The sequence below is a fragment of the Aotus nancymaae genome, unplaced genomic scaffold, assembly GCF_030222135.1.
Source record: "Aotus nancymaae isolate 86718 unplaced genomic scaffold, 86718_ANA_hifiasm-v0.15.2.pri h1tg000030l, whole genome shotgun sequence".
Lineage (NCBI taxonomy): Eukaryota > Metazoa > Chordata > Mammalia > Primates > Aotidae > Aotus > Aotus nancymaae.
The window spans coordinates 24,299,217-24,327,041 of NW_026988443.1; the positions used below are offsets into that span (position 1 = coordinate 24,299,217).

General features: G+C 40.2%; 1 protein-coding gene across 3 annotated transcripts in view; it reads left to right on the forward strand.

The window, feature by feature from the left end:
* Positions 1-6,159: 6,159 nt before the first annotated feature.
* The window catches only part of NFAT5 (nuclear factor of activated T cells 5), a 131,041-nt gene continuing 109,375 nt past the window's right edge, over positions 6,160-27,825 (forward strand). For all 3 annotated transcript variants that reach the window (XM_021672552.2, XM_064383244.1, XM_064383243.1), the window contains exon 1: positions 6,160-6,234. In XM_021672552.2, coding sequence (XP_021528227.2) covers positions 6,162-6,234 — 73 coding nt within the window. In that variant the 5' untranslated portion in view covers positions 6,160-6,161. The remainder of the gene's footprint in view (positions 6,235-27,825) is intronic.

Consider the following 27,825-nt stretch of genomic DNA (forward strand, 5'->3'; position numbering starts at 1 on the left):
AACCATGGAGCTCAGAGGTCAAAACTCCCTAAATTAAGAGAGAGGGCAATGAGAAATTGTATAACCTTTACTAATTCATACTCTTGGTCAAACTAATATCACAGCTGAGGTGGGGTTACTAGACATAATAAATGCCGTAATTATGTGTGGAAACAGCATTGTAGCAAATGCAATGTGGTGGTCTTGGAAACAGCATCGTAGCAAATGCAATGTGGTAGTCTTCACAATGGTGCTAGGTCAGTGTGAATAAGGACTTGCTTGCAGCTTTCATGTATAACTGCCTAGTGCTGTGATGATCTGGAGACATTATCTTCCTTTCTTGTATTAAAAGGGATCAAGTATTTCTATTTTTCCATTAAAATTTCTCCTCCCTAACCTATCCTTCAAATTGCTCTGGCATTGGCTGGGTGCAGTGGCTCACACCTGTAATCCCAGCACTTTGGGAGGTCAAGGAGGGTGGATCACTTGATGTCAGGAGTTTCAGACCAGCCTGGCCACCAACATGGCGAAACTGTGTCACTGCTTAAAAAAAATTGCTCCGATATATACCATTTACCTCCTTTCTCCCTGCTCACTGTGTCTTCCAGATTCAAAATGATTGTACTGTATCTCAGGACTTGCAATTATTCTAGATCTTGAGAGACTTAATTGGTCTCTATAAGAGTTTAGATGCAAACTCTGACTGAGACCAACTCATAAACTAAAGAAGTATGCCATCAAAGTGAACAAAGTGAACTGGATGCCTGATTCTAAGATTTTGGCTATTTAAAAGATGCCAGGAGTGAGAATGTTCTAAACCTGATGCTAAATAGTATATAAACTAACTTTGCCTTCACAAATATTTGCTAGGATAGTCATCATGGCTCACACTTCTAATCACAACATTTTGGGAGGCCGAGGAGGGAGAACTGCTTGAGCCTAGGTGTTTGAGACGAGCCTGAGCAACATGGTGAGACCCTGTCTCTACAAAGAAAAAAAAATTAGGCAGGCATGGTGGCACACACCTGTGGTTGCAGCTACTCAGGAGGCTGACGTGGGAGGATTGCTTCAGCCCAGGAGGTTGAGGCTGTAGTGAGCTGTGTTCACTCCACAGCACTCCAGCCTGGGCAACAGAGTGAGACCCTGTTTTAAAGAAAACAAAGGAAGGGCCGGGTGGGGTGGCTCACACCTGTAATCCCAGCACTTTGGGAGGCCAAGGCTGGTGGATCACCTGAGGTCAGGAGTTCGAGACTAGCCTGACCAACATGGTGAAACTCTGTCTCTACTAAAAAACACAAAAAAATTAGCTGGGCGTGATGGCAGGTGCCTGTAATCCCAGCTACTCAGTGGGAGGCTGAAGCAGGAGAATCTCTTGAATCTGGGAGGCAGAGGTTGCAGTGAGCCGAGATCATGACATTGCACTCTGGCCTGGGCGACAAGAGCATCTCAAAAAAAAAAAATAATAATTAAATTAAATTAAATTTTAAAAGAAAAAATAAATATTTCCTAGAACATGTTATATGGGTAGAAATTGACACCTAAACATATTCAGAATTTGATTACAATTCCAGCACAAATGCAGTCACTATTATTTCCCACCACTATTAATTCTCCTTTATTATTAAGGAGTGCTCCCATGGTGGGGCAAAAATAACTGTGGTCTAAGCTTTTTTTTTTTTTTTGTCTTGAATTGTTCTGGAAATTTTCCTTTCAGATTTTGTGTTTGTTTAGCAGGTTCATTACAATATATGTGTGACTAAAATTATTTTAACAGCTTTAATTGTATTACAATGACAAAGATTTGTAGATCTTGTGACAGCACATTCCTCTGTTCTGTATGAGTTTATTTAATTCCTTTTCAGTGGCTGATATTTGAACCTCTTTCATTTATAGTCATTCCAGCTACACAATTCACAAAGTGCCTAAACAAGTCCAGGAGGGGTTAAAGTACACACCACCGATATAAAAAGTGTCATTCTATTGCATAATCTACAGTCTTGTAGTTGAATCTGGGTTCTTGTGAAATTTTAATGAAGTGACTGGGGAAGGTGATATATGATTGGGAAGTAATAGAAAGGAATTCTACAAACTCCTAAATCTGCTCTATGTTTTGCTCGTGGCCCCATTATAATTTTCAATAAGAGGAAATTTCTAAATTTTGCATGCTTAAAGTTATACTTTTTGTTGTGAACAGAAGAAGTTTTATTTACTTATTTATTTTGAGATGGCATCTCACTCTTGCTGCCCAGGCTAGAGTGCAGTGGTGCGATGCTGGCTCACTGCAACCTCTGCCTCCCAGATTCAAGCAATTCTCCTGCCTCAGCCTCCCAAGTAGCTGGGACTATAGTGGGAACCACCATGCCTGGCTAATTTTTTTTTTTTTAATTTTTAGTAGAGACAGAGTTTTACCATGTTGGCCAGGCTGGTCTCGAACTCCTGACCTCAAGTGATCTGCCTATTCGGCCTCCCAAAGTCCTGGGGTTATAGGCTCAAGTCACCATGCCCAGTCAGAGGAAGTTTTTTTTTTTTTAAAGACGGGGTTTCACCATGTTGGTCGGGCTGGTCTTGAACTCCTGACCTCAGGTGATCCGCCTGCCTTGGCCTCCAAAGTGCTTGGATTACAGGCATGAGCCACCACGCCCAGCCCAGAGGAAGTTTTATAAAGGTATATAGAGGAAGGGGTAGTTTAAAAAATATATCATTAGACTATTTCAAATATCAAAGAAAAGGGGATGCAACTGAGACCTAAATGACCACAGAGGGAAATATGATTGGAACTAAGAATGGCATATAATTTACTAATGACACAGTGATCAGATAGTTATTTTTGATAATCTTGAATATCATGCAGGTCGCATTTTATTTTGTGATGACAGCAGAGCAAACACTGTTTATTAATGAATTTATTTGTGTTTTCAGTCACTGAAATTTGAAAGACAAAATCAAAATCTAGGTCTCTATGCTGTTGCAAAGTATGGCCAAGAAAACTAGCCACCTAAGCAGTTTTTCAAATAATGTGTCTTGGGCCAGGCTCAATGGCTCATGCCTCTAATCTCAGCATTTTGGGAGGCCGAGGCAAGAGGATCATTTGAAGCCAGGAGTCCAAGACCAGCCTAGGCAATATACCAAAACCATGTCTCTGCAAAAAAAGAGTTCAAGACCAGCCTGGGTAATATAGCAAGACCATGTATCTACAAAATCAATCAATCAATCAATAATAATAATAGAATGAATTAGCCAAGTGTGATGGCACATGCCTGTAGTCCCAGATGTTTGGGAAGCTGAGGTGGAAGGATTACTTTGAACCTGGGAGTTTCAGTCTGCAGCTGCACTGAGCTATGACCCTGCCACTACACTCCAGCTTGGGCAACAGAACAAGACCCTGTCTCAGAAGAAAAAAAAAAAAAAGAAGAAGAAAGAAAAGAAAAAAAAGAATATAGGGCAGATGCGGTGGCTCATGCCTGTAATCCCAGAACTTTGGGAGGCCAAGGCAGGTGAATCACCTCAGGTCAGGAGTTTGAGACCAGCCTGACCTACATTGTGAAACCCCATCTCTACTAAAAATACAAAAAAATTAGCCGGGGGTGGCGGTGGGCACTTGTAATCCCAGCTACCCAGGAGGCTGAAAATGGAGAATCACTTGAACCTGGGAGGTGGAGGTTGCAGTGAGCCGAGATTGTGCCATTGCACTCCAGCCTGGGCAACAAGAGTGAAACTCAGTCTCAAAAAAAAAAAAAAAAAAGAATCTATCTCCGTAAAAAGACAGGTGCAAGCAGTGGGAGTGGGCACTGATTTTTCAAATAACTATTTAGATATAATCCGAGTTTAATGCAGGACCTAATGAGGTGAGGCCTGAGGCCACAGAATCCTTCTTGGAATTCACAGTTGAGGTCAAGCCACACTTTGGTGGGCCCCTTTTCACTTTGCTTTTACCTAATCAGGGGAAATCTGATTAACATACACAACGAAGCCTCATTGGGGGAAAAAAAGGTCACAAAAGGGCAGAGAAGTATCGAGATAAAAAGGAAGAAGCCTTGCCAGTTCTAGAGTAGTTAATTAGGGTCAGAGAAAAAAAAAAAACTGGGGATTTCCTATACCCTAAGTTTGTGAAGTGATTACATAGGTCTGGGGAAAAGGGATCTGCTCAGAGTGATTCACTCAACTTTCTTAGTATTGGGTGGTGAATTGCATTTCCTCTCCACTACCCTAGGTCTCCTGTTTACTCCAATTCAAAAGCTATAGGATTTCAGTAGGCCTTGGCCTGTTGGGCAATGTGAGATTTGAATCTTCCTCTCTCTAATGAGTGGGGCTCTTAGTTATGAAGGGACTTCCCTTGGGACTTGTCACAACAGCATGCAGTAGAGATGGAAATGTGAAGGTAGTTTTCCTGTTCTCCTTTGCCATCTTGGGGTGGCTCTGAAAAGCTTTCTGAACCTCTGACGAGAGACTAATGTTCACAGGGTTGATTACTACACAGAATTCAGTGAAGACAATTGGGCAACCTGAATCAAATGTTGAGATGGGAAGATAGGTGAGCTCTGATGACACACGTTTAAACTGCAGGTCTGCAAGTAAAACTTTGTAAAGGGCCCTGCCTCAGCGACATCTGCATTGGGGGCCTCCTTTGCTGAGAGCTTCTTACCCCAACCCTAGCACTCCAAGTCCTGAGGAACTGCTCAATTTCACGGGAAAAAGCCTCTATAATTTATATATATCTATCTACACACACACAAAACAACAGACTGATTTTCATGATTTGTAACTATCCTTGTATATATATAAAAAAAACCAATTCGAATAGCTTAAAAACCTTGCCCATGTGGCTTCTGACATCAATATTCCACACAAGATTTAAATTACTTCCCAAGATGCAGACCCTGCACTCCAGCTGATATTTCAATAACTTGATTAAAATTTTCTCAGAAGTCTATTAGAATCAGGAAACGGTCTGCGGTGTGAGGATTCTAAGTGTTTGCAACGGAAACTTGCTCCACGAACAGAAAAGCAAGAGCAAAAACTCAATTAAATGCGTTCTTCCTCCATCCTTGCCTAGTCCAAAAGTTAAAAGAAAGAAAGAAAGAAAGAAAAAACTGGAAGAGTAGCGTTTAGGTTTGCTTTTTTTTTTTCCTTTTTCCTCTAGAACAGCCAGGTGGATTCACATGATCCAATTTTTTAATTGTCTTATGTGTCCCACTCCGAATAACCCGGATGCCCCAGCACAATGATAAAGATCTTTTTTTTTTTTTTTTTAAATAATTTCAGCCTCCAAAGGTGGGAGGCGTGTTGGGAGAGAAAGTACTTTAATTAAAAACAATCAATAACTTGAGGTTTTGGGATACGGTTTGCCATTTCCTAATTAAGAAATGGCTTCGACAGTCCCTTTGTAGGCACTGCTATGAAAACTTCAAAGGGTTGGTGGCTGTCCAAGCGATGACACTTCGGTCCCCTGCGAGACCCAGGGCCAGGCAGGCCGGGCCGCCGCCCGCCGCCCGCCTCTGGGGTCAGTCCCCGGCTCGGGCAGACACCTCGCTTTCCTCCGCTCTGTCTCCTGCGCTCAGCTCCGCGCGGCGCCTGCCGCCTCAGGCTCGCCGCCACCATACCTTTTCCCTCCCCGGGGCCCCAGCGCACGGCCACCTCCCAGCCTCCCTCCCTCCCTGGCGGCGGGGCCCATTCCCGGGTCGGGAACAGCAGCTCGGGCCGCGGCGGCAGGAAGTGAGGCGCTTGTTGCTGCTGTTCCCTGGCGCGCCTCCCCGCCCTCCGGGACCGCCGCGGCTCTTCCGCGCTCTCGGGCGCTCCCCCCACCTCCGCGCCTGCGCAGTGCCCCGCGGGGGGCGGGGCTCAGATTCCTGTCAGCGGCGGCGGCAGCGGCGGTGGCGGCGACCGTCAGTTTTCGCTGAGGAGAAGCACAGAACGGACCCTTTGGCTGTCCCCCTTCCCTTTCCCCGCCCTGAACCCCTCTCCTGGCCGCCGAGTATCAGTCCCCGTGGAGTTCCCCCTCCACCTCGTCTCCTTTTCCTCGGTCCTTGGCCCGGTGGAAGTCACTACCCTCGAGGAGGAGGCAGCGGCAGCCGCCCTCGCCTCGCCGCCCCCGGTTCGGTGCCCGCGGTCCCGGAGAGGAGGTGCCGCCGCCACCGCCGCTCCCCCCCTCCCGCTGCCCTCGGGCCGGGCTGGGTCGAGCTGCGATGCCCTCGGACTTCATCTCATTGCTCAGCGCGGACCTAGACCTGGAATCGCCCAAGTCTCTATACTCGCGAGGTGAGTCAGACTGGGGGGTGGGGCGTGGGGGCGGGGAGACCGGGCCAGGGGAGACGGAGGGTCCCCGTCGGGTCTGGGGACGGCTGAGCCGCTACCCTGATGGCTTCTCTTGCCAGAACGGGCAGAGACCGAAGGGGTCTGGGTGACGGTGGAGGGGGCGTGCAGAGCAGTGGCGGCCCCTCCCCCGCGGAGCCGCGGGTAGCTCCGGGCCCGGATTCCGTCGGCCCCCAGGGCTCTGCGGCACCGGTCGCTCCTAGCAGTTTTCTGCCCGTCTGGCCCCGCCACGCTCCGCGAGCCGCCGGCCTCGGCCTCCCGGGCTCGGGGATGGTCCCAGACTGGGCCCCCGCACTGGGACCGTCGCGATCGGGGAGCCGTGTCTTCTCTTACCCGGACCCTCCTCCCCAGCAAAGTTGCCCCCAAGCGGGCGTCGTGGCCTGGAGCCGGTTCTGGGTGCAGGGTCACCATTTTCCTCCCCTTCCAGCTTGTTTGTGCGCCGTCGTTCCACCCCCTCTCCCTCAGGCCTAATCCACTCCCTCCCCATGTTGGGACAGCCCCCCTCTACCAGGCGTTCTTCCTTTCCTCGTCATCTTCTTGCTGGAAAGGGCCCGAATTTTCTTTTTTTTCTCTTCCCACCTCCGTGGCATTCTAATTACTTCTCCCTTCTTTTTTACAAAGATGGGGGTGCCCTCTCTGGATTGGTTTTATTTCTCTCGTCTCCCATGAGGACCAGCTCAGGCACAGACGCTGTCCTTTGAGAATTTTCTCTGCTTTTCCCTTCAAGGGCTGGTTGCAGGGAGGGGGCTCAGGACAGAGATTTTTCATTTAAGAATTCTTTTGGCTAAGGCTTGCAGGGGATTCCCACCATCTGAAATAATAGCACTGGAGCTGAGCTCTACTCAGGTGAAATTCCTATACTGGACACCACAAGAATGTGTCAGAACAGGTTTCCTGTGCAAGGGGCATCAAAACCAAAATACTCCCACTGCGCTCTTTACCGCTTTTAAACCACCGGGAGGGGGCAAAAAACTTAATTGGGTGGTTAACTATTCGTTTCACCGTATGAAGAAAAAATGTGCCATTGTGAACCCCCTTCTTGAGAAATTCTGCTTTTGGTTTGATGTATCCGTTTGCTTATTCCATCCCCTCCAAAAAAGGGGACTTCACCTTCGTAGTAGCGTCTCTAAATTGTTTAAGTGAATCAGAGTGAGATGGTTTACTCTGAAAGGTACTGGGCTTTACGGACTGACCATTGATTTTGTACACAGAGCCCTACTTAGTAACTGTAGCCACTGTCTGTTGCTCCAATGACTTTAATTGGCAGCCACTATACTGTAGGATGTTTTTCGGGCAGCATTACTTGAAGTAGTTTAGAAATATTGTAGTTTTGAATGTCAAAAGAAAGAGACATATCAAGAGATGATTCTTAGAGCAGGGCTAATGTGTTAGAATTGAGTGCTAAAAATAGTCAAGACATTAACACCATTTGGGCAGTAATCACCAGATAATTTTCCATGAAACATATACTTTATGAAAATCTAGGTTTAGCGTAGACCAGAGTAGAGGCAATTCAGCCTCTTCTGCAGGGAATATATTCATAAATATGGACTTTAGCTCTTAAAAATACATTGCAGTTGGCCAGGCATGGTGGCTTACGCCTGTAATCCCAGCACTTTGGGAGGCCGAGGTGAGTGGATCACCTGAGGTCGGGAGTTCAAGACCAGCCTGACCAACATGGAGAAACCCAGTCTCTACTAAAAATAGGAAATTAGCTGGGCGTGGTGGCGCGTGCCTGTAATCCTAGCTACTCAGGAGGCTGAGGCAGGAGAATTGCTTGAAGCCGGGAGGCGGAGGTTGCGATGAGCCGAGATCGTGCCATTGCACTCCAGCCAGGGCAACAAGAGCAAAACTCCATCTCAAAAAAAAAAAATACATTGCAGTTATATAAGAGATGTATGCTATCCTTGGCATTTTTTCCTCATTCAGCATAAAAAGTACCTAACGCTTTTTGTGTTTTTCAGATTCTTTGAAGTTACACCCAACACAGAATTTTAATAGAGCTGGACTATTGGAAGGTCAGCAGAGTATCATTTTAAAGCATATTGTGTTAGTATGCAAAGGCTTTCTCTGAAGTGGAGTTTAAATGGGAAAGTATGAAACTTTGCAAACTCACACAATATAGTTTTCTCCTGAACAGTCTGATCCTTCTTTTAGAGCAGTTGAATGTTTCAGTGGATTTTGTTGCTGCGTGTGATGTGCTTGTTGGCTGTTGTATCTGCTTTGAGAATCATTGAAAAAAAAAATCATTTTAAATTGTGTGTTGGGTGTTCTACTTTAGAATTCCAAATCTTCATTTTAGCTTTTTTATACACAAAACGGAATGTGAAAAGACCCAAAGATGAACATGAATATAAGAGTGGCACCAAACACATAATTAGTTTGAAAATTCAGAATTTAGAACATTTATATGGTGAGCATTTCAAAATGATATGTTAATTATTTATTGCAAAAACATTGATGCCATTACTATTGCATTATACTTAAGGGTAAGGAAAGCCAAGTAATAGCGATGATGATTGAGTTATGCTTAGCGGAAAGAGTTTTAGAAAGTTCTGGAAATGTTGATAGAATCTGTAGATAAATAGCTTACACTTACTTAGAAAACTTTCGGCTTTTGTGTGTGTGTGTTTTAACATTTTAAGACATAAAATATTCTGTGTTGTTTTTGTAGATTTTGAAGTGATTTCACAATATGTCATCTTTAAATCTTTGTAATTCTCGAATTGGACAGCAAAGATATTAATTTTCCAATTGTAGAGAAGAGAAACTGAGGCTGAAATTAAGAAACTAAAAAAAAAAAAAAAAATCCCACAGTAGAAGAAATAATACTTTCTGTGTTTTGGTTAGTGCTCTTTATCCAAAGCCAAGCTGCCACAGTGAAATATGCATGTAACCAGTAACAAACATTTTACCGTCTACTTTAAAAAGGCCCTAAACATTTAAGTTTGACTTGAGAAGATTTTTGCCTCCCTTGGAGGTAGTCTAGGATAGTGAGGGGAATGTGGGTTTTTGTAGTTGAGCTTAAATTTGAATATCAACTTAGCTACTTATTAGTTCTGTGACTTTGGGCAAGTGGTTTTACCTCTCTAAACTTTAATATTCTTCCTGTTAAAATGTAGTTGTCTCTTAAATTTAGTGAGCCAATATGCATTAAAGTGCCTAGTATAACGTCTAGCTTAATAAATGTTTTTTTCCTTTAGTATCAGCAAAATTGTTTTAACAGTATAATTTAGAGCATATAAAATGTTCTCAAATTAATAATTGGTTATATTTGTACGTATCAGAAGCCCATAGATATGTATTAGTATGAAAATCAAATATTTTTAAAACTACAATTTGAAGTGAGAAATTTTTAGCAGTGTTTCTTAGTGAAGCAGATTCCTGGTTTTTATTCATATTCAATTTGTGACCATGTTGTAGAGACATATTTGTCTGTACAAGCCCATCCCATTTCCTGGGCAACAGACCATAGATTGTCATAATCATAGAGATGATCAGGGAGGAGAAAGACTTGAAAAAAAAAAAGTGTTATTTAAGCAAATATTTTTAGTGAGTTGATGGAAATACAGACAACCATTTAGTATATATATTTACATGTTTATGCCTAAGTACTTTTGTTAATTTTTCATTTTAGTTAAGATTCTCAATTATTTAAAGTATGGCTACCCTTTTAGAAATAATATATAAAATATAAAATGTGTGAGTATTAATTATGTCATGTCTCTTAAAAATTTTTGAGACAGTGTCTTAAAAAAGTTGTTTGCTTCTATAATGAAGTGTCTAATTTGTGCCACCTTGTTGCTATTTCTTTTTTATTATTGACATTTTAAAGACTATATAAAAGTAGAGAGAATAAAATAATGAACCCCCATAATACCCATCACCACAGTTTAGACATTGTCAATCTAATCTTGTTTCTTTTATCCCTTCTCTCCCAAGCTGGATTATTTTAAAACAAATATCAAATATCATATCACTTCATACATAAGTATTTCTGTATTATAGTGACTTATTTCTTACATTAATTTGTAATTACTCTATTTTATAGTTTGTAAAATATTTCTTGGACTATTCTAGTTTATTTCAGCAAAGTCTCTTGTGACTCTTCTGTCCTTTTTTTTTTTTTTGAGACAGAATCTTACTCTGTCTCCAGGCACCAGGCTGGAGTGCAGTGGAGTGATCTCGGCTCACTGTGACCTCCGCCTCCTGGGTTTAAGCAATTCTCCTGCCTCATCCTCCTGAGTAGCTGGGACTACAGGTGCACGCCACCACGCCCAGTTAATATTTTTCTGTGTTTTTCGTAGAGACAGGGTTTCACCATGTTGGCCAGGATGGTCTCTTGACCTCGTGATCCGTTCGCCTCGGCCTCCCAAAGTGCTGGGATTACAGGTGTGAGCCACCACGCCCGGCCCTCTCCTGTCCTCTTTTTAAGATAGAGTACTGAAGGAGGCTACTGCTTCTAGTGTGTAGTGTATCCTATAACCTATGTTAAAATTGTAGGCCATGCTGCTAGATTTGACCTCAAATTGTTGCTCTTGACATTTACTTGTATCGCCTTGGCCTAATAATCTTTTTTGCTTCAATTTTCTCATCTTTAAATGGGCACAATGATAGTGTCTTATCCTAGGTTGTTGTGAAGATGATTTGAGGCAAATTCATGTAAAGCATTTAATTTAGCACATAGTAAGTGCTCAATAAATATTAGCTAAAGTTAAACAATTTTAAACTACTAAATAATATTTATAGATTGCTTACTGTGTGCCAAGAACTTTAGAAATAAGAACTCCTAGCGGGGCAGATCACTTGAGGTCAGGAGTTTGAGACCAGTCTGGCAAACATGGTAGAACCCCATCTCTACTAAAAATACAACAAAAAAAATACACCTGTAATCCCAGCTACTCAAGAGGCTGAAGCAGGAGAATCCCTTGAACCTGGGAGGCAGAGGTTGTGGTGAGCCGAGATCACGCCACTGTACTCCAGCTTGGGTGACAGAGTGAGACAAACAAGACAGAGTGAAACAAACAAGCAAGAACTCAGTGAATTCTCCTAACTACCCTTGGAGATGATGATGATTATCCCACTTTAGAGATGAGCAAATGAAGGCATAGGGAGGTCCAATAACTCACCCAGAGTGACGAGCCAGTAAATTGTAGAACCAGGTAGTCTCACTTTAGCCTAGGCTCTTAACTACTGTGCTGTACTAACTCACAATGGTATATAATATCAAGTATTGTCTAGTAATATTTATGTTTGGATGTTTTACATCAAGAGTCTAGATTTTCATCTATTAATAATAATGAAAAACTTGGCCCAGAGTGAGGGGAATTTAAGTAATTGGTGTGATATAATTTGTTAATTTTTTTAATAGAATGTACATTTTCCAAATTTAATTTTTTTTTTCTTTTTTGGAAACACGGTTGGAAAACCTACACTTGGGTATTATTAAACTTTGCAAGTAAATTCAAAATGTCTACTATTCAACGGAGTTGGCATTTAACCTTCCTGTCAAAACAGTGCTAGTCTTTCTAGCAGTCACTTTTTAAATTTAATGTGATAATTGCCTGACAATGGGAAAAGGGTCCCGTCTAGTTAATGTTATAATACATGGCCATTAAATGATGTTTCTGGTAACCCCATAATTAATATGTGATACTCTTAATAAAATAAATAAAAATTATGCTATTTAATACAAAGTAACTTGTATTAAAAAAAATCCTAGACAAAAGTGTACACCACAGATTTTTACTTTTCAATTCTATTCTTGTATTTTCCTTCTTTAAAGAAGATGGTTCGTGTGTGTGTGTGTTTATATATATATATATATTTTTTTTTTTTTAAATGAAATGGTTTGCCATTAGTAAGTTCAAATTTGAAGGCTAGAGTTCCTCTTTGTAGTGCCTGGGAAAAAAATTCAGCTGCAGAGAAAAGACACCATTTCTTATACATTCTATAATGAAAACCATTCATTTTGGCAAATGAAAAACTGAGATAGAAATGACACTAAATGAAAGTATCATCATTCTAGAAATATAGAGATATAAGATGGTAGAAAAATCATAGATAAAACAGGAAAAATAAGAATATAAACAAATTGGAAAGATAGGTAAATATAAACAATAGATTTAAAATTTTTAATGATTTTAAAAGCATGAGTTAAGAGATCATATGATGTATCAGATGAAAGAACTGGTTAAATAAGAGCTGAATGCTGATCTGATACAATCTTTTTTTTTTTTTTTTTTTTTTGAGACAGAGTCTAGCTCTGTTGCCAGGCTGGAGTGCAGTGGCGTGATTTCAGCTCACTGCAACCTCTGCCTCTCAGGTTCAAGCAATTCTCCTGCCTTAGCTTCCTGAGTAACTGGGACTGCAGGCACGCACCACCACACCAGCTAATTTTTGTATTTTTGGTAGAAATGGGATTTCACCATGTTGGCCAGGATGGTCTTGATCTCTTGACCTTGTGATCTACCTGCCTTGGCCTCCCAAAGTGCTGGGATTACAGGTGTGCCTGGCCACAATCTTTGTTTAAATTAAACATTTAAGACTGGAAGAGTTTTTTTTTTTTAAATAGAGACGGGGTTTCTCCATGTTGGTCAGGCTGGTCTCAAGCTCCCAACCTCAGGTGATCCACCCGCTTTGGCCTCCTAAAGTGCTGGGATTACAGACGTGAGCCACCGTTCCCAGCCAATACTGGAAGATTTTTAAAAGAAAATGTGGGGCTGGGCACGGTGTCTCACGTCTGTAATCCCAGCACTTTGGGAGGCCAAGGCGGGCGGATCATAAGGTTAAGAGATCAAGATCATCCTGGCCAACATGGTGAAAGCCCGTCTCTACTAAAAAATACAAAAATTAGCTGGGCGTGGTGGCGTCTGCCTGTAGTCCCAGCTACTGGGGAGGCTGAGGCAGGAGAATTGCTTGAACCCAGGAAGGGGAGATTGCAGTGAGCCGAGATTCAGCCACTGTACTCCAGCCTGGCACCTGGTAACAGAGCAAGACTCTATCTCAAAAAAAAAAAAAAAAAGTAAAAGAAAGAAATTGTGAAATACCACAATGAGGAGAAAATAAACTATGATTTTTTTTTATTACTGCTAATATGTTTGATATGGTACCATATAGAATTATACTTTATAGTGCACAAATGGAAAATCCTAAACATAGTAATAATGTTTTATTGACTTTATAGAATATTTCTGATTTATATCTCTTCCTAGGGTCCTTGTTATATCACAGTTAGACCATAAATGCCTATGTTATGTATGAAGATACCTTTTTGGAAAAGGATTTTTTGAAAACATTTAACATGAAAATAATCTGTTGGTTTCTTTTCTTGTTTAGTATTTATCTAATAATCTCTATGGATCCATATCTAGTAAGTTAAAAATATTATGAAAATAATGAAGTTCAAACATGTCAAAAGTCATACCTAGTTCATCCCAGCTTCTTGTCTTTAGATCCATCTCTCTGATTTCTTACCATCTGTTTCTGTGTCCCTTCCTAAACTCTTCTTTCATTATTTTCACTCAATACTGGAATTCTATTGCTTATTAAAATAAAAAGATGTAAATTCATATTCTTCTAATCAGGTGATTCTTGGCCTGATTTTAATTTACTGTTGACTTGAATTATTCCAGGAGTCCCCTAAAACTTCAAAATGGTAGTACGGAAAAATATTTCCTAGTGTGATTAGTATTATATATAAAAAATGGCCACTTTTTATATGAAAAAGTTGACTCATCAGATTATATTTTATATTAAGAGTAACAGGTAACTGACAAACAGTAAAGATCAAATTAATCTGAGAGATCAGTTAGGCCTGATTGTTTAGTGGCATAGGATATAGACTTGTTAACATCAGAGAGGTAAAAGACATTTTTTCAATAGAAATGTTGCTTATTAATTTATAGTATTATCTTTTCTTGCTGTTGCTAGGATTTCAAGTTACACTAAAAAGAATCCTGTGTCCTCTGTTTGCTTTTGTGTTAATAAAAGTCAAGGTTAAATAAACTAACAGGGTATAAGACAATGATAATTATGTACTTGAGTGAAAAGATAGAAATTTTCTTTATGGGTTAACTACAGATAATCGATCTAGCTTTCAGATGGAAATAAACGTGATGTTATAATAAAGGATATATATATGTGATGATTTGAACTAAACGTGTTACATGAGAGTTCAGTTATTTTTATTTGTTCTTAATAGCTTTTGAAAAATAGATATTTTTCTCTCTCTTTTTTTTTTTTTTTTTGGTTTTTGAGATGGAGTCTCGCTCTGTTGCCCAGGCTGGAGTGCAGTGGCACTATCTTGGCTCACTGTAACCTCTGCCTCCTGGGTTCAAACGATTCTCCCACCAGAGCCTCCCAAGTAGCTGGGATTACAAGCACGCACAACCATGCACAGCTAATTTTTTGTATTTTTTTTTTAGTAGAGACAGAATTTCACCATGTTGGCCAGGATGGTCTCAAACTCCCGACCTCAGGCGATCTGCCTGCCTTGGCCTCCCAAAATGCTGGTATTACAGGCATGAGCCACTGTGCCTGGCCCATTCTCTTTCATTTTTAATATTTACATAGTAAATAGGTGGTGATCATTATTGCTTCCCAGACATGAATGTTCATCATTCTCACTGAGGAAACATTGTGATTAGTCTTTTACTAAATATGGTGTTTAGTTTTGAAGATGAGAGAACAGAAAAGTTTTTTTTTTTTTTTTTTGAGACGGAGTTTCACTCTTGTTACCCAGGCTAGAGTGCAATGGCGTGATCTTGGCTCACTGCAACCTCCGCCTCCTGGGTTCAGGCAATTTTCCTGCCTCGGCCTCCTGAGTAGCTGGGACTACAGGCACGCGCCACCATGTCCAGCTAATTTTTTGTATTTTTAGTAGAGACAGGGTTTCACCATGTTGACCAGGATGGTCTCGATCTCTTGACCTCGTGATCCACCCGCCTCGGCCTCCCAAAGTGCTGGGATTACAGTCAAGATCTCTTGACCTCGTGATCCCCGCGCCCAGCCAGAAAAGTTTCTAATAGTGAGCTCAGTTGTTGATTATGCACATATATATATATTTTTTATTTTATTTTATTTTTATTTATTTTTATTTTTTAAGACAGAGTCTTGCTCTGTCACCTAGGCTGGAGTGCAGTGGCGCCATCTTGGCTCACTGCAAAGTCTGCCTCTTGGGTTCAAGCAATTCTCCTGCCTCAGCCTCCCAAGTAGCTGGGACTGTAAGCCTGCACCACCATGGACGACTAATTATATTTTTTAGTAGAGACTGGATTTTACCGTATTGGTCAGGCTGATCTTGAAGACTCACCTTGTGATTTGCCCACCTTGGCCTTCCAAAGTGCTGAGATTACAGGTGTAAGCCACTGCACCTGGCTGATTATGCTTATCTTTATAAAATTAGTTTTATAAGAGGCCGAAGTGGAAGGACCACCTGAGCCTAGGAGGTCAAGGCTGAATTGAGCCATGATCATGCCACTGCACTCCAGCCTGGATGACAGAGCAAGAACCTCTCTTAAAAAAAAAAAAATAATAACAATAAATAAATAAATAAAGGAAGAAAAGAAAAAAATTAGTTTTTTTTTCTTTTTTCTTTCTTTTTTTTTTCTGAGACGGAGTCCCGCTCTGTTGCCAGGCTGGAGTGCAGTGGCGTGATCTCGGCTCACTGCAACCTCCACCTCCCAGGTTCAAGCGATTCTCTGCCTCAGCCTCCTGAGTAGCTGGGACTACAGGTGCATACCACCACCCCCAGCTAATTTTTGTATTTTTAGTAGAGATGGGGCTTCACCGTGTTGGCCAGGATGGTCTCGATCTCTTGACCTCATGATCCACCCGCCTCAGCCTCCCGAAGTGCTGGGATTACAGGTGTGAGCCACTGTGCCTGGCCTAAAAATTAGTTTTAATTTAAAAAATCTACTTGAGGCCGGGTGCGGTGGCTCACGCCTATAATCCCAGCACTTTGGGAGGCCGAGGCGGGTGGATCACGAGGTCAAGAGATCGAGACCATCCTGGTCAACAAGGTGAAACCCCGTTTCTACTAAAAAATACAAAAATTAGCTGGGCATGGTGGCGCACGCCTGTAGTCCTAGCTACTCGGGAGGCTGAGGCAGGAGAATTGCTTGAACCCAGGAGGCGGAGGTTGCGGTGAGCCGAAATCGTGCCATTGCACTCCAGCCTGGGTAACAAGAGCGAAACTCCATCTCAAAAGAGAAAAAAAAAAAAAAAGAAAGAAAAATAAATAAAATAAAAAATCTACTTGAAGCAATCTTTGGGGGACATGCTAGTCAAAAGAATAAATTCAGTATTAGTAATAATTGAAAACCTTTTTTGGGCAATTTATATGTCAAGCAGTTTATGTATAACAGCATTTTAAATACGTTTTTCACATTTAAGTCTTAGAAAAATCCTATGACGTAGTACCGGTGTCCTTATTTCATAAATGAGCAAACTGAGGTACAGAGGGATTCACTAATACTCCCAGGGGCACAAATCTAGTGGATGAGGCTGGAATTTGAACTTCACTGGTTTTACCCCAGAGTTGTAAGATTATACTGACTGTCTTATAGTCAGTAAGAACATTTGAAATTGGCATTTATACTTTGGACCCTAATAAGATTACACCATTGTTCAGATGGTATAAAAAGAATACTTTGTGTAGGATTCTTTAGCTAAGCAGCTTCATGAGAGAAATTTTAGAAGCCACATACAGAAATTTGTAAAGAATGTGATTATGACCCTTTGAGGAAGATTATAACACTCAAAATTAGCAAATCATTGCCTGGCTTTGGTGAGTGTCTTTAAGATTTAGATGAAGCAGATGGCTGATCAAAACACCTATGTTGGCTCAGCTCAGTGGTTCATGCCTGTAATCCCAGAACTCTGGGAGGCTGAGGTGGACAGATCACTTGAACTCAGGAGTTCAAAATCAGCCAGGGCAACATGGTGAAACCCCGTCTCTCTAAAAAAAAAAAAACTGGGCATGGTGACACGTGCCTGTAGTCCCAACTACTTGGGAGGCAGGCTGAGGTGGGAGGATCACCTAAGCCCAGGAGGTCAAGAAACACTTCTGTCTTGGCTGATGATGGGACTTAGAACTAAAAAGTAGGAGAAGGCTAAGCGGAAGCCACTACCTAAGGAGAATTACTTTAGAAATGAAGGTGCCATGGGGCTCTTGATTTCTTTGGCAGTAGTTTTATGGAAGCATGGATGCCATTGTTCCCTATTTCTGCTAGTATGTTTCAGAGACAAAGTAAATTCAAGAAGAGATGAACAACAGAAGAAATAGTACTAATGTGAGCTATATGAATAGTGGTATTTTCATAGACCCATTTATATGAAATGGGTTGTTATTATTGTTGTTATTCCCTAAATGATGCAGTATAAAAGCTATTTATGTAGCACTTAACGTTGTATTAGGTATAAGTAATCTAGCGATGATTTGAAGTATATAGGAGGATGTGCATAGATTATATGCAAATACAAAACCATTTTATATTAGGGACTTGAGCATCCGAAAATTTTGTGGGAAGTCTTGCAACTCATCTCCAACAGATACCAAAGGATGACTATGCTCTGATATATAGTTTCTTATAGTTAAGCTTAAAGGTAAAAACAGAGTATGAGTTTTTGGTTCCTTACAAGTGAGTAGTATCTTGTGCTTAACTACATATCATAAATACTAATGTTGTATAAAATTCAAATGTGCACATAATCATATATACTGTATTCTGTATAGCTAGTTTGAGACATTAGGCATTAAAATTTTTTTTTTCTTTTTTTTTTTGGAGACAGAGTTTCGCTCTTGTTACCCAGGCTGGAGTGCAATGGCGCGATCTCAGCTCACCGCAACCTCCGCCTCCTGGGTTCAGGCAATTCTCCTGCCTCAGCCTCCTGAGTAGCTGGGATTACAGGCACGCACCACCATGCCCAGCTAATTTTTTGTATTTTTAGTAGAGACGGGGTTTCACCATGTTGACCAGGATGGTCTCGATCTCTTGACCTCGTGATCCGCCCGCCTCGGCCTCCCAAAGTGCTGGGATTACAGGCGTGAGCCACCGCGCCCAGCCATTAAAATGTTTTTTATTAGCAATGTAATAGAACACTTAAATATTTGTTGGTAGAAGACTGATTACACAACTCAAATTATTTGTTTGAATTGAAGTTTTCATTATAGTCATCTAAGTCAATAAAACATGTGTTTAAATGTGTCTTATGGCAATGACCATAAGCTAAACATAGACTTAATTTAACAAATAGCTATTCTTTTTTTTTTTTTTTTTTGAGATGGAGTTTCGCTGTTGTTATCTGGACTGGAGTGCAGTGGCGCGATCTCAGCTCACCGCAACCTCCGCCTCCTGGGTTCAGGCAATTCTCCTGCCTCAGCCTCCTGAGTAGCTGGGATTACAGGCACGTACTACCGTGCCCAGCTAATTTTTTGTATTTTTAGTAGAGACGGAGTTTCACCATGTTGACCAGGATGGTCTCGATCTCTTGACCTCGTGATCCACCCGCCTCGGGCTCCCAAAGTGCTGGGATTACAGGCATGAGCCACCGCGCCCAGCCCCCAAATAGCTGCTCTTTACAATGGAGTTGTGAATTTGTTAATGTTTTTCTTTTCTCCAGTTTTTAAGTCGAAGCTTACTTGTTGGATTGCCATTATGAAACATGGAAACACAGAGTTTTCTTGAAAAAAATACTACTGTAAAATGGAATGAATGATAAAATATTGTTTCCAAATGTCAGTATTCAACTTAAAAGCACCTTGATAATTGACATTTGTAAGAACTTTAGAAATACTATAAAAGTGTCATCTGAATAAGTTTTAATAAAATTATATTGTGAACTCTGACATTTTTTTGTATTCTTTTTTGTATTTGTTATTAAATCATATTCTCTAGAATATTGGAGTAGGGTGAATGGATAGGAAAATAAACACAGATGGAATTTTGTAATTATTTTAAAAGAACTTTTGGTTTTCTTAGTTAATTTTCAGCTATAATACTGAGTACAGGATGAGAATTTGTGTGTAGTATTTGAATTATAGATACATTGGATAAAATGACTAATTCCTTAAAAAACTAATTATTGCTTTAAAAAAACTAGGTAATTAAGTAGTTGAAATATAGAATGTCATTAGTTAACTAAATTACCACTCTATTACAGTAAATACAAATAACATGTTTACAATGTAAACGATGGTAAATAAAAACTAAAAAAACACTTCCTTAAAAGTGTTTTTTAACCAAACTTCACAAGGATGGATAGAATTAACACTATAAATTCTGCACAGAAAAAGAATTAGTACATACTCAATTGAGAACAGATGCACAGAAGTGCCATTTTTAGAAATTAAAAATGGTAAAGATAATAGGCAGATCAAAAGTCCCACATATTTATCAGTGTTGTAAAGAAAAACCCAATTCAAAAATGTGCATTACTAACTGGCTGTGTGATTTTTTTAGGCAAGTTACTTAACCTTTCTGTGACTCTGTTCTTGTGTAAAATGGAGATAATAGACTTACAGAACTGTAACCAGGATTAGATAAGTTAATATTTCTAAAGCATTTGGAATACACATAGTAAGTACTATATGAGTGCTTGTTAAATAAGCAGAATAAAAGTATGTATCCAGAGGAAAATTACTTGGCAAACATACTTAATCAGAATGTAGCAAGAAACCAGGATTTTATTAGCATAAGCTTCTGAACAACACAAGTGTTGCTAAATTTACATATTAAAAGTTCAGGGTGGTTCATGTCTGTAATCCTAGCACTTTGAGAGGCTGAGGTGGGCGGATCAGTTGAGGTCAGGAGTTCGAAACCAGCCTGGCCAATATGGTGAAACCCTGCCTCTACTAAAAAATACAAAAAAGTAGCCGGGTGTGGTGATGTGTGCCTGTAGTCCTAGCTACTCGAGAGGCTGAGGCAGAGGTTGCTGTGAGCCAAGATCTCGCTACTGCACTCGAGCCTGGCCAATAGGCGCAAAACTCCGTCTTAAAAAAAAAAAGTTGAGGCATTCATAGCACTATGTTGCCCCGGGTTTATTTTCCTAATTTAAACTTACCACTTGCTTAAACATTCTTTGATAGTATCCACGGGCTTTAGGATGAAATCTAAATTCTTAAAACCTGGGTCCTGATTATATTTCTTTAAAAAATTGAGAAAAAATTCATATAACAAAGTTCTTTTTGTTTGTTTGTTTGTTTTGTTTTTGAGACAGGGTCTCACTCTGTCGCCCAGGCTGGAATGCAGTGGCACAATTTCAGCTCACTGCAGCTTCCGCCTCCCGGGTTCAAGTGATTCTCATGCCTCAGCCACCTGAGTAGCTGGGACTACAGGAGCACACCACCATGCCAGGCTAATGTTTTGTATTTTTAGTAGAGATAGGGTTTTGTTATGTTCGAAAGAGTGGTCTTGAACTCCTGATCTCAAGTAATCCGCCTGCCTCGGCCTCCCAAAGTGCTGGGATTACAGGCATGAGCTGCTGCACCCAGCTAAAGTTCATCATTTTAAACCATTTTAAAGTGTGCAATTTAGTGGTTTTTAGTATATTCACAATGTGGTACAACTATCATCATTATCACATTCTAGAACATTTTTATCCCCCAAAGAAACTTCTTACTCATTAAGTAGTCATTCTCTTTCATGCTACTAAGACATACCTGAAAAAAACAAAAAAAGAAAAAAATATAAAGTAGTCATTCTCCATTTGTCCTTCCCTCAGGTCCTGGCAACCATTTATTAACTTTCTGCTTCTATGGATTTGCCTGATTCTAGACCTTGCATGTAAAAGGAATTCTGCAATATATGGTCTTTAGAGACTAGCTTGTTTCACTTAGCATAATATTTTCAAGTTCATTCATGTAGTAGTATGCATCAGTAATTCATTCCTTTTTTATTGCACAATATTATTTCATTTTACGAATATACCACATTTTGTTTATCCATTCATTAGTTGATGGACATTTGTGTCATTTGCACATTTTGACTGTCACGAGCAATGCTGCTGTGAACATGTAAAGTTTTTGTATAGATGTTTTCATTTCTCTTGGGTCTGTCTTATACGTAGGAGTGGAATTACTGGGTCATATGTTAACCCTATATTTAACTTTTTAAGAAACTGCCCAACTGCTTTCCATGATAGCAGCACCATTTTTTCATTCTCACCAGCAGTGTATGAGGGTTCTTCTGATTTTTTCACATTTTTGCCAGTACTTATCTGTCTTTTTAATAAAGCCATCCTAGTGGGTATGAATTGGTATTTCTTGTGATTTTGAGTTAATTTCTCTGATGACTAATTATATTGAGCATCTTTTCATGTCATTACTAGACAGTAGTGTCCTTGGAGAAAGGCCTATTCAAGGCTTTTGTGAGCTTTTTATGATTAAAAAATCTTAAATGACAAATAAAAATTATATGTTTATCATGTACAATGTGTTGTTTTGAAATACGTATTCATTGGCTAATTTGAGCTAATTAACATATTCATTAACTTTTTTTGGTGAGAACACTTAAAATATATTTTCTTAGGGATTTTCAAGAATGTAATACATTGTTATTAATTTTTCTCACTTTAAAATTGGGTTATTAGGCTGGGTGCAATGGCTCAGGCCTGTAATCCCAGCACTTTGGGAGGCCAAGGAGGGTGGATCCCTTGAGGTCAGGAGTTCGAGACCAGGCTGGCCAACAGGGTGAAACCCTGTTTCTACTAAAACAAAAATTCACCGGGTGTGGTGGTACATGCCTGTAATCCCAGCTGCTCAGGAGGCTGAGGCAGGAGAATTGTTTGAACCCAGGAGGTGGAAGTTGCAGTGAGCTGAGACCGTGTACCTGCACTCCAGCCTGGGCGACAGAGTGAGAATCTTGTCTCAAATAAATAAATTAATTAATTAAATTAAATTAAATTGGGTTGTCTTCTTATTCTTGAATTGTGAGTTTTTTATATATCCTGTATTTAAGTCTCTTATCAGATATTTGATTTGCAAAAATTTTCTCCCATTCTGTGGGTTGGCTTCACATTTTTGGTAGTATTATTTGATGCACAAATATTTTAATTTTGATAAAAGCCAATTTATTTTTTCTTTTGTTACTCATGCTTTGGTGTCATATTTTAAAAACTGTTGCCTAGCTCAGGGTCACAGAGGTATACCTTTGTTGTTGTCTAAGAACTTTATAATTTTAGTTCTTACATTTAGGTCTTTGATCCATTTTGAGCTAATTTTGTATATTGTGTGAGGTAAAAGTCCAGCAGCTTCATTGTTTTTTTGTTTTTTTTTTCCAACAGTTTCATTGTTCTGCATTTGCATATCTAGTTGCCCAAGCATTATTTGTTGACAAGACTTGTTTCTCCATTGAATGGTCTTGGCACTCTTGTCAGAAATTAATTGGGCATAGATGTATGGGTTATTTTTGTTTTTTCTTTTGAACTCTCAGTTCTATTCCGTTTGTATGTCTATTCTATGTCAGTGTCATATTGTCTTGATTACTGTAGCTTTGTAGAAGTTTTAAAATTAGGAATTGTGAGCCTTTCAACTTTTTCTTCTTTTATAGGATTGTTTCAGCTAATGTCCCTCGAATTTCTAAATAAATTTTAGGAATAGCTTCTCAATTTCTGCAAAGAAGTCAGCTGTGATTTTAATAAAAATGGTGTTGAATCTGTAGGCTAATCTGAGGAGTATTACTATCTTAATAATATTAAATCTTTTTGTCCATGAACATGGGTTGTCTTTTTATATTTTTGGGATCTTCATTTTAACACTTATTAAAAAAATTTATTTCTAAGTATTCCATCTTATTTAATGGAATTTTAAAAGTGTTTTGAGTGTTAATTATGGAAATAATTTGAAAAAAGGTTTGTTAAAATTTAAGAAAGCTTTTGTATTTATTATTTTCTTTTTTTAAGGGATGGGGTCTCATTCTGTCATCCTGGCTGCTGGAGTGCAGTGGGATGAGCATGAATCACTGTAACCTTGAACTCCTGGGCTAAAACTCCTGCCTCAGCCTTCTGAGTAGCTGGGACTACTCAGTGTTTACAGGTGCATAACACCACACCCAATTAATTTTTAAAAATTGTAGAGATGGGTTCTTGCTATGTTGCCCAGGCTGATCTTGAACTCTTTCCTCAAGTGATCTCCCATCTCATTCTTCCAAAGTGCTGGAAATACAGGCATGAACCTCCAGGCCCAGCAGAGCTTTTATATTTAAATACAAGATTATGCATGTGTTCAGGGAAAGAAACCTAGCATGTGATAAAATCTGTAAAATATTAGAATCAGTCATAGAAGTAAAGCTGCAGTAAATCATAAAGTACATCTGATGAAGTCCAGTTTTGTTTAAATAGTCATACAGGATGGTAAGCTTCTTAAAGGGCATTGACTATACCTCCCATTTTTGTAACACTTGGCACAAGTGCTTTGTATTAGAAAGGTTCTTGATATTTATTGAATGAATGAGTGAATGAATACTACATTGGGAAAAGAAGGAAGGGTTTTGGAAGTTTGAGGATTGTGCACTAGTTATAGGCAACCATATAGCAGATTTCAATTGGAATAATAATTGCATTAAAATAACTACAAATGGGGAACTAGGCCTTTGAAGAATTGGGGCCGGTTGCGGTGGCTCACACCTGTAATCCTAGCACTTTGGGAGGCTGAGGCAGATGGACCACTTGAGATCAGGAGTTCGAGACCAATCTAGCCAACATGGTGAAACCCCATCTCTACTAAAAATACAAAAAAATTAGCAGAGCGTAGTAGGGCGTGCCTCTAATCCCAGCTACTTGGAAGGTTGAGGCAGGAGAATCACTCGAACCCTGAAGGTGGAGGTTTCAGTGAGCTGAGATTGTGCCACTGCACTCCAGCTTGGGAGCTGGGAGACAGAGCAAGACTCTGTCTAAAAAAAAAGAAAGAAAGAAAAAGCCCCGTGTGGTGGCTTGTGCCTGTAATCTCAGCACCTCAGCACTTTGGGAGGCCGAGGCCAGCAGATCACCTGAGGTTGGGAGTTTGAGACCAGCCAGACCAACATGGAGAAACCCTGTCTCTACTAAAAATACAAAATTAGCCAGGCATGGTGGCACATGCTTGTAATCCCAGCTGCTCGAGAGGCTGAGGCAGGAGAATCGCTTGAACTCAGGAGGCGGAGGTTGCGGTGAGCCGAGATTGCGCCATTGCACTCCAGCCTGGCCAACAAGAGTGAAACTCCGTCTCAAAAAAAAAAAATGTGGAACTATTTAATCTGTAAAGACAAGAATTTAGATAAATAAGATGAAAATTGAGGTGGATTTGTTCTCTCTCTGTGTCTCTTTCTCTCTCTTTTTTTTTTTGGAGAGAATCTCACTATGTCATCTAGAGTGCAGTGGAGTGAGTGAAGTGCAGTGGTGCGATCTCTGCTCACTGCAGCCTCCGCCTCCCAAGTTCAAACGATTCTCCTGCCTCAGCTTCCCAACCAACTGGAACTGCAGGCGTATGTCACGATGGCTGGATAATTTTTTGAATTTTTAGTAGAGACAAGGTTTCACCATATTGGCCAGGCTGGTCTTAAATTCCTCACCTCAAATGATGTGCCTGCTTTGGCCTCCCAAAGTGCTGGGATTACAAGTATGAGCCACCATGCCCAGCCCTTGAAAATTGAGGTGGATTTGTTCTCTAAATCCAGAATACTCTAATCAGAAAGTTCTCTTGGAGCTTGCAAGAGGCAGCTTTAGGGCAAAATGTGTTACTATGTAATATAGTGAGCAAAAGTTCTCATAGGGAACTTTATATCTCTAACATGTTACAGACTGAAATAACAGACTCTAGATTGGTTAAATTAATAGGTAATAGGACTGTCATGAATAATTGCAAAAACTAGAAATATGACCTTAGTCTTATGGCACAGAAAACACCTAGTGTCTTTATCCTATATGAGAAAACATAATTTTTCCCAGCAGTACTTTCTCTCCCTTGTCTGTGTTTGGGAGGATTATTTTTTAAGGGTGAGTCTTAATTAAAAATGGTATTTAAAAGCCCGTGCCCCACAGAACGGAATGTAACAAGTTAACATGAGGTGATTGTAGAATTGGAGATAGGCTGGGCAAGATGGCTTACACCGGTAATCCCAGCACTTTGGGAGGCTGAGGTGGGTGGAACATGTGAGGCAAGTAGTTGGAGATCAGCCTGGCCAACATGGTGAAAAGTTGTCTCAACTAAAAATACAAAAATTAGCAGGGCATGTTGGCCCACGCCTGTAATTCCAGCATTTTGGGAGGCCAAGGTGGTATAATTGTTTGACCCCAGGAGTTTGAGACCAGCCTGGGCAATATAGTGAGATCTCACCTCTACAAAAAATAAAATTAGCTGGGCATGGTGGCATGTACCTATAGTCCTAACTACTCAGGTGGCTCGGGTGGGAGGATCCCTTGAAGCCAGATGTCAAGACTCTGTGAACTATGATTGTACCACTTCTCCAGCCTGGGTGACAGAGTAAGACCCTGTCTCAAAAATAAAATTTATTTTGGTGATGGATACCCAACTGTGACTATGCTAAAAGCCATTGAATTGTGTGCTTTAAGTAGGTAAATTGTATGATATGTGAATTATATCTCAATAAAATATGTATATATACACACATGCACACACATAAATGGACAGTTTAAACAGATGGCAAGTGCTGTCAAAACAGTATAGAATTTATGTTTTTCTTGATTTTTTTTTTTTTTTTGGAGATAGAGTCTCGCTCAGTGGCCAGGTTGGAGTGCAATGATACAGTCTCGGGTCACTGCAGCCTCCACCTCCCAGGTTCAAGTGATTCTCCTGCCTCAGCCTCTAAGTAGCTGGGACTACAGGTGTGTACCACCACATCCAGCTAATTTTTTTGTATTTTTAGTAGAGACGGGATTTCACCATGTTAGTCAGAATGGTCTCGTTCTCCTGACCTCGTCATCTGTCCACCTGGACCTCCCAAAGTGCTAGGATTACAGGTGTGAATCACTGCACCTGGCCAAATTTTTTTTTTTTAATTGTGTTGGGCTGTCTCTCATAAAAGGAGCTTTCCTCATGCATTGCTGGTGGGGAATGTAAAATGGTGCAGCTGTTGCAAAAAACAGGTGGTTCCCCCCAAAAAAGTAAACATAGAATTATATGATCCACCAATTCCACTTATAGGTATATACCCCAAAGAATTGAAAGCAGGGACTCAAACAGATACGTGTGCCCTAATGTTTCTAGCAGCGTTATTTACAATAGCCGAAAGATGGAAACAACCCAGGGGTCTATCAACAGATGAATGGATAAATTCCAAAATGTGGTATATAAATACAAGGGAATATTATTCACCCTTAAGAAGGAATGAAATTCTGTTACATGCCACAGTATGAGTGAACCTTGAAAATATATGCAAATTGAAATAAGCCAGACAGAAAAGGACAAATATTGTATGATTCCATTTACATCAGGTAACTAGATACATGAGATACTTAGAAGAGGCAGAGATAGAAAGTGGAATATTGGTTATCAGGAGCTGGCGGTAGGGGAGGAATGGGAAGCTATAGTTAAATGGGTACAGAGTTTGTTTGGAGTAATGAAAATGTTCTGAAAATGAATAATGGTAATAGTTGCACAATGTCGTGCATAGATTTAATGCCACTGAATTGTGCACTTAAAAATAGTTAAAATGGTAAATTTTATGTATCATTTACTGCAATTAAAAGTGTGTTCAACAAACAAATTTTTAAAAATAAGATGCACTATTTTTTGTAAAGTTAGTGAGATGTAATTGTGTGGTGTTATGTGGAAAGGAGAATATTTTCATTTTTGCATTTGACAGACTATAGTGTTTTAGTCGTCTGTCATTTGTGGTTTTCTTCCTTCTGTTTTCGAAGAGTGTGAATTTCTGTTACTTTCTATTTGGGACCCAAAATCTTTAGCTTTAGATGTAAATGAGATGACCTAAATACCTTATGTTACATCTTTGATAATCAAAAACTAAATTTTGATAAGCCAGACTACACTACAGATTACTTTGTGAAAAATTCATGAAGCACATACATATTAACCTCATTTAGTTTGGAATTTTTGAGTTTTTTGTAGACGGAGTCTCACTGTGTTGCCCAGGCTGGAGGGCAGTGGTGCGATCTTGGCTCACTGTAACCCCCACCTCCCAGGTTCAAGCGATTCGCCTGCCTCAGCCTCCCAAGTAGCTGGGATTACAGGTACCCTGCCACCATGCCTGGCTAATTTTTGTGTTTTTGGTAGAGATGGGGTTTCACCAGGTTGGCCAGGCGGGTCTTGAACTCCTGACCTGAGGTGATCTGCCTGCCTCAGCCTCCCAAAGTGCTGAAATTACAGGCATGAGTCATTGTGCCCAGCCTTGATTGGGAAGTTTTTTGACTTCTAATATGCTTGGTTGATTCATTTTGTTGATTTCTGGAAAGCAAATGTTTATATTTAATAGTAGCAATAGCATTGCAGTTTTCTAATAAATGTCACAGAATTATGGTAGTGAGCCAGGAAGAAGGAAAGCTGTATTAGTGAAATAATGCATACTTTTATACCTATGGAAA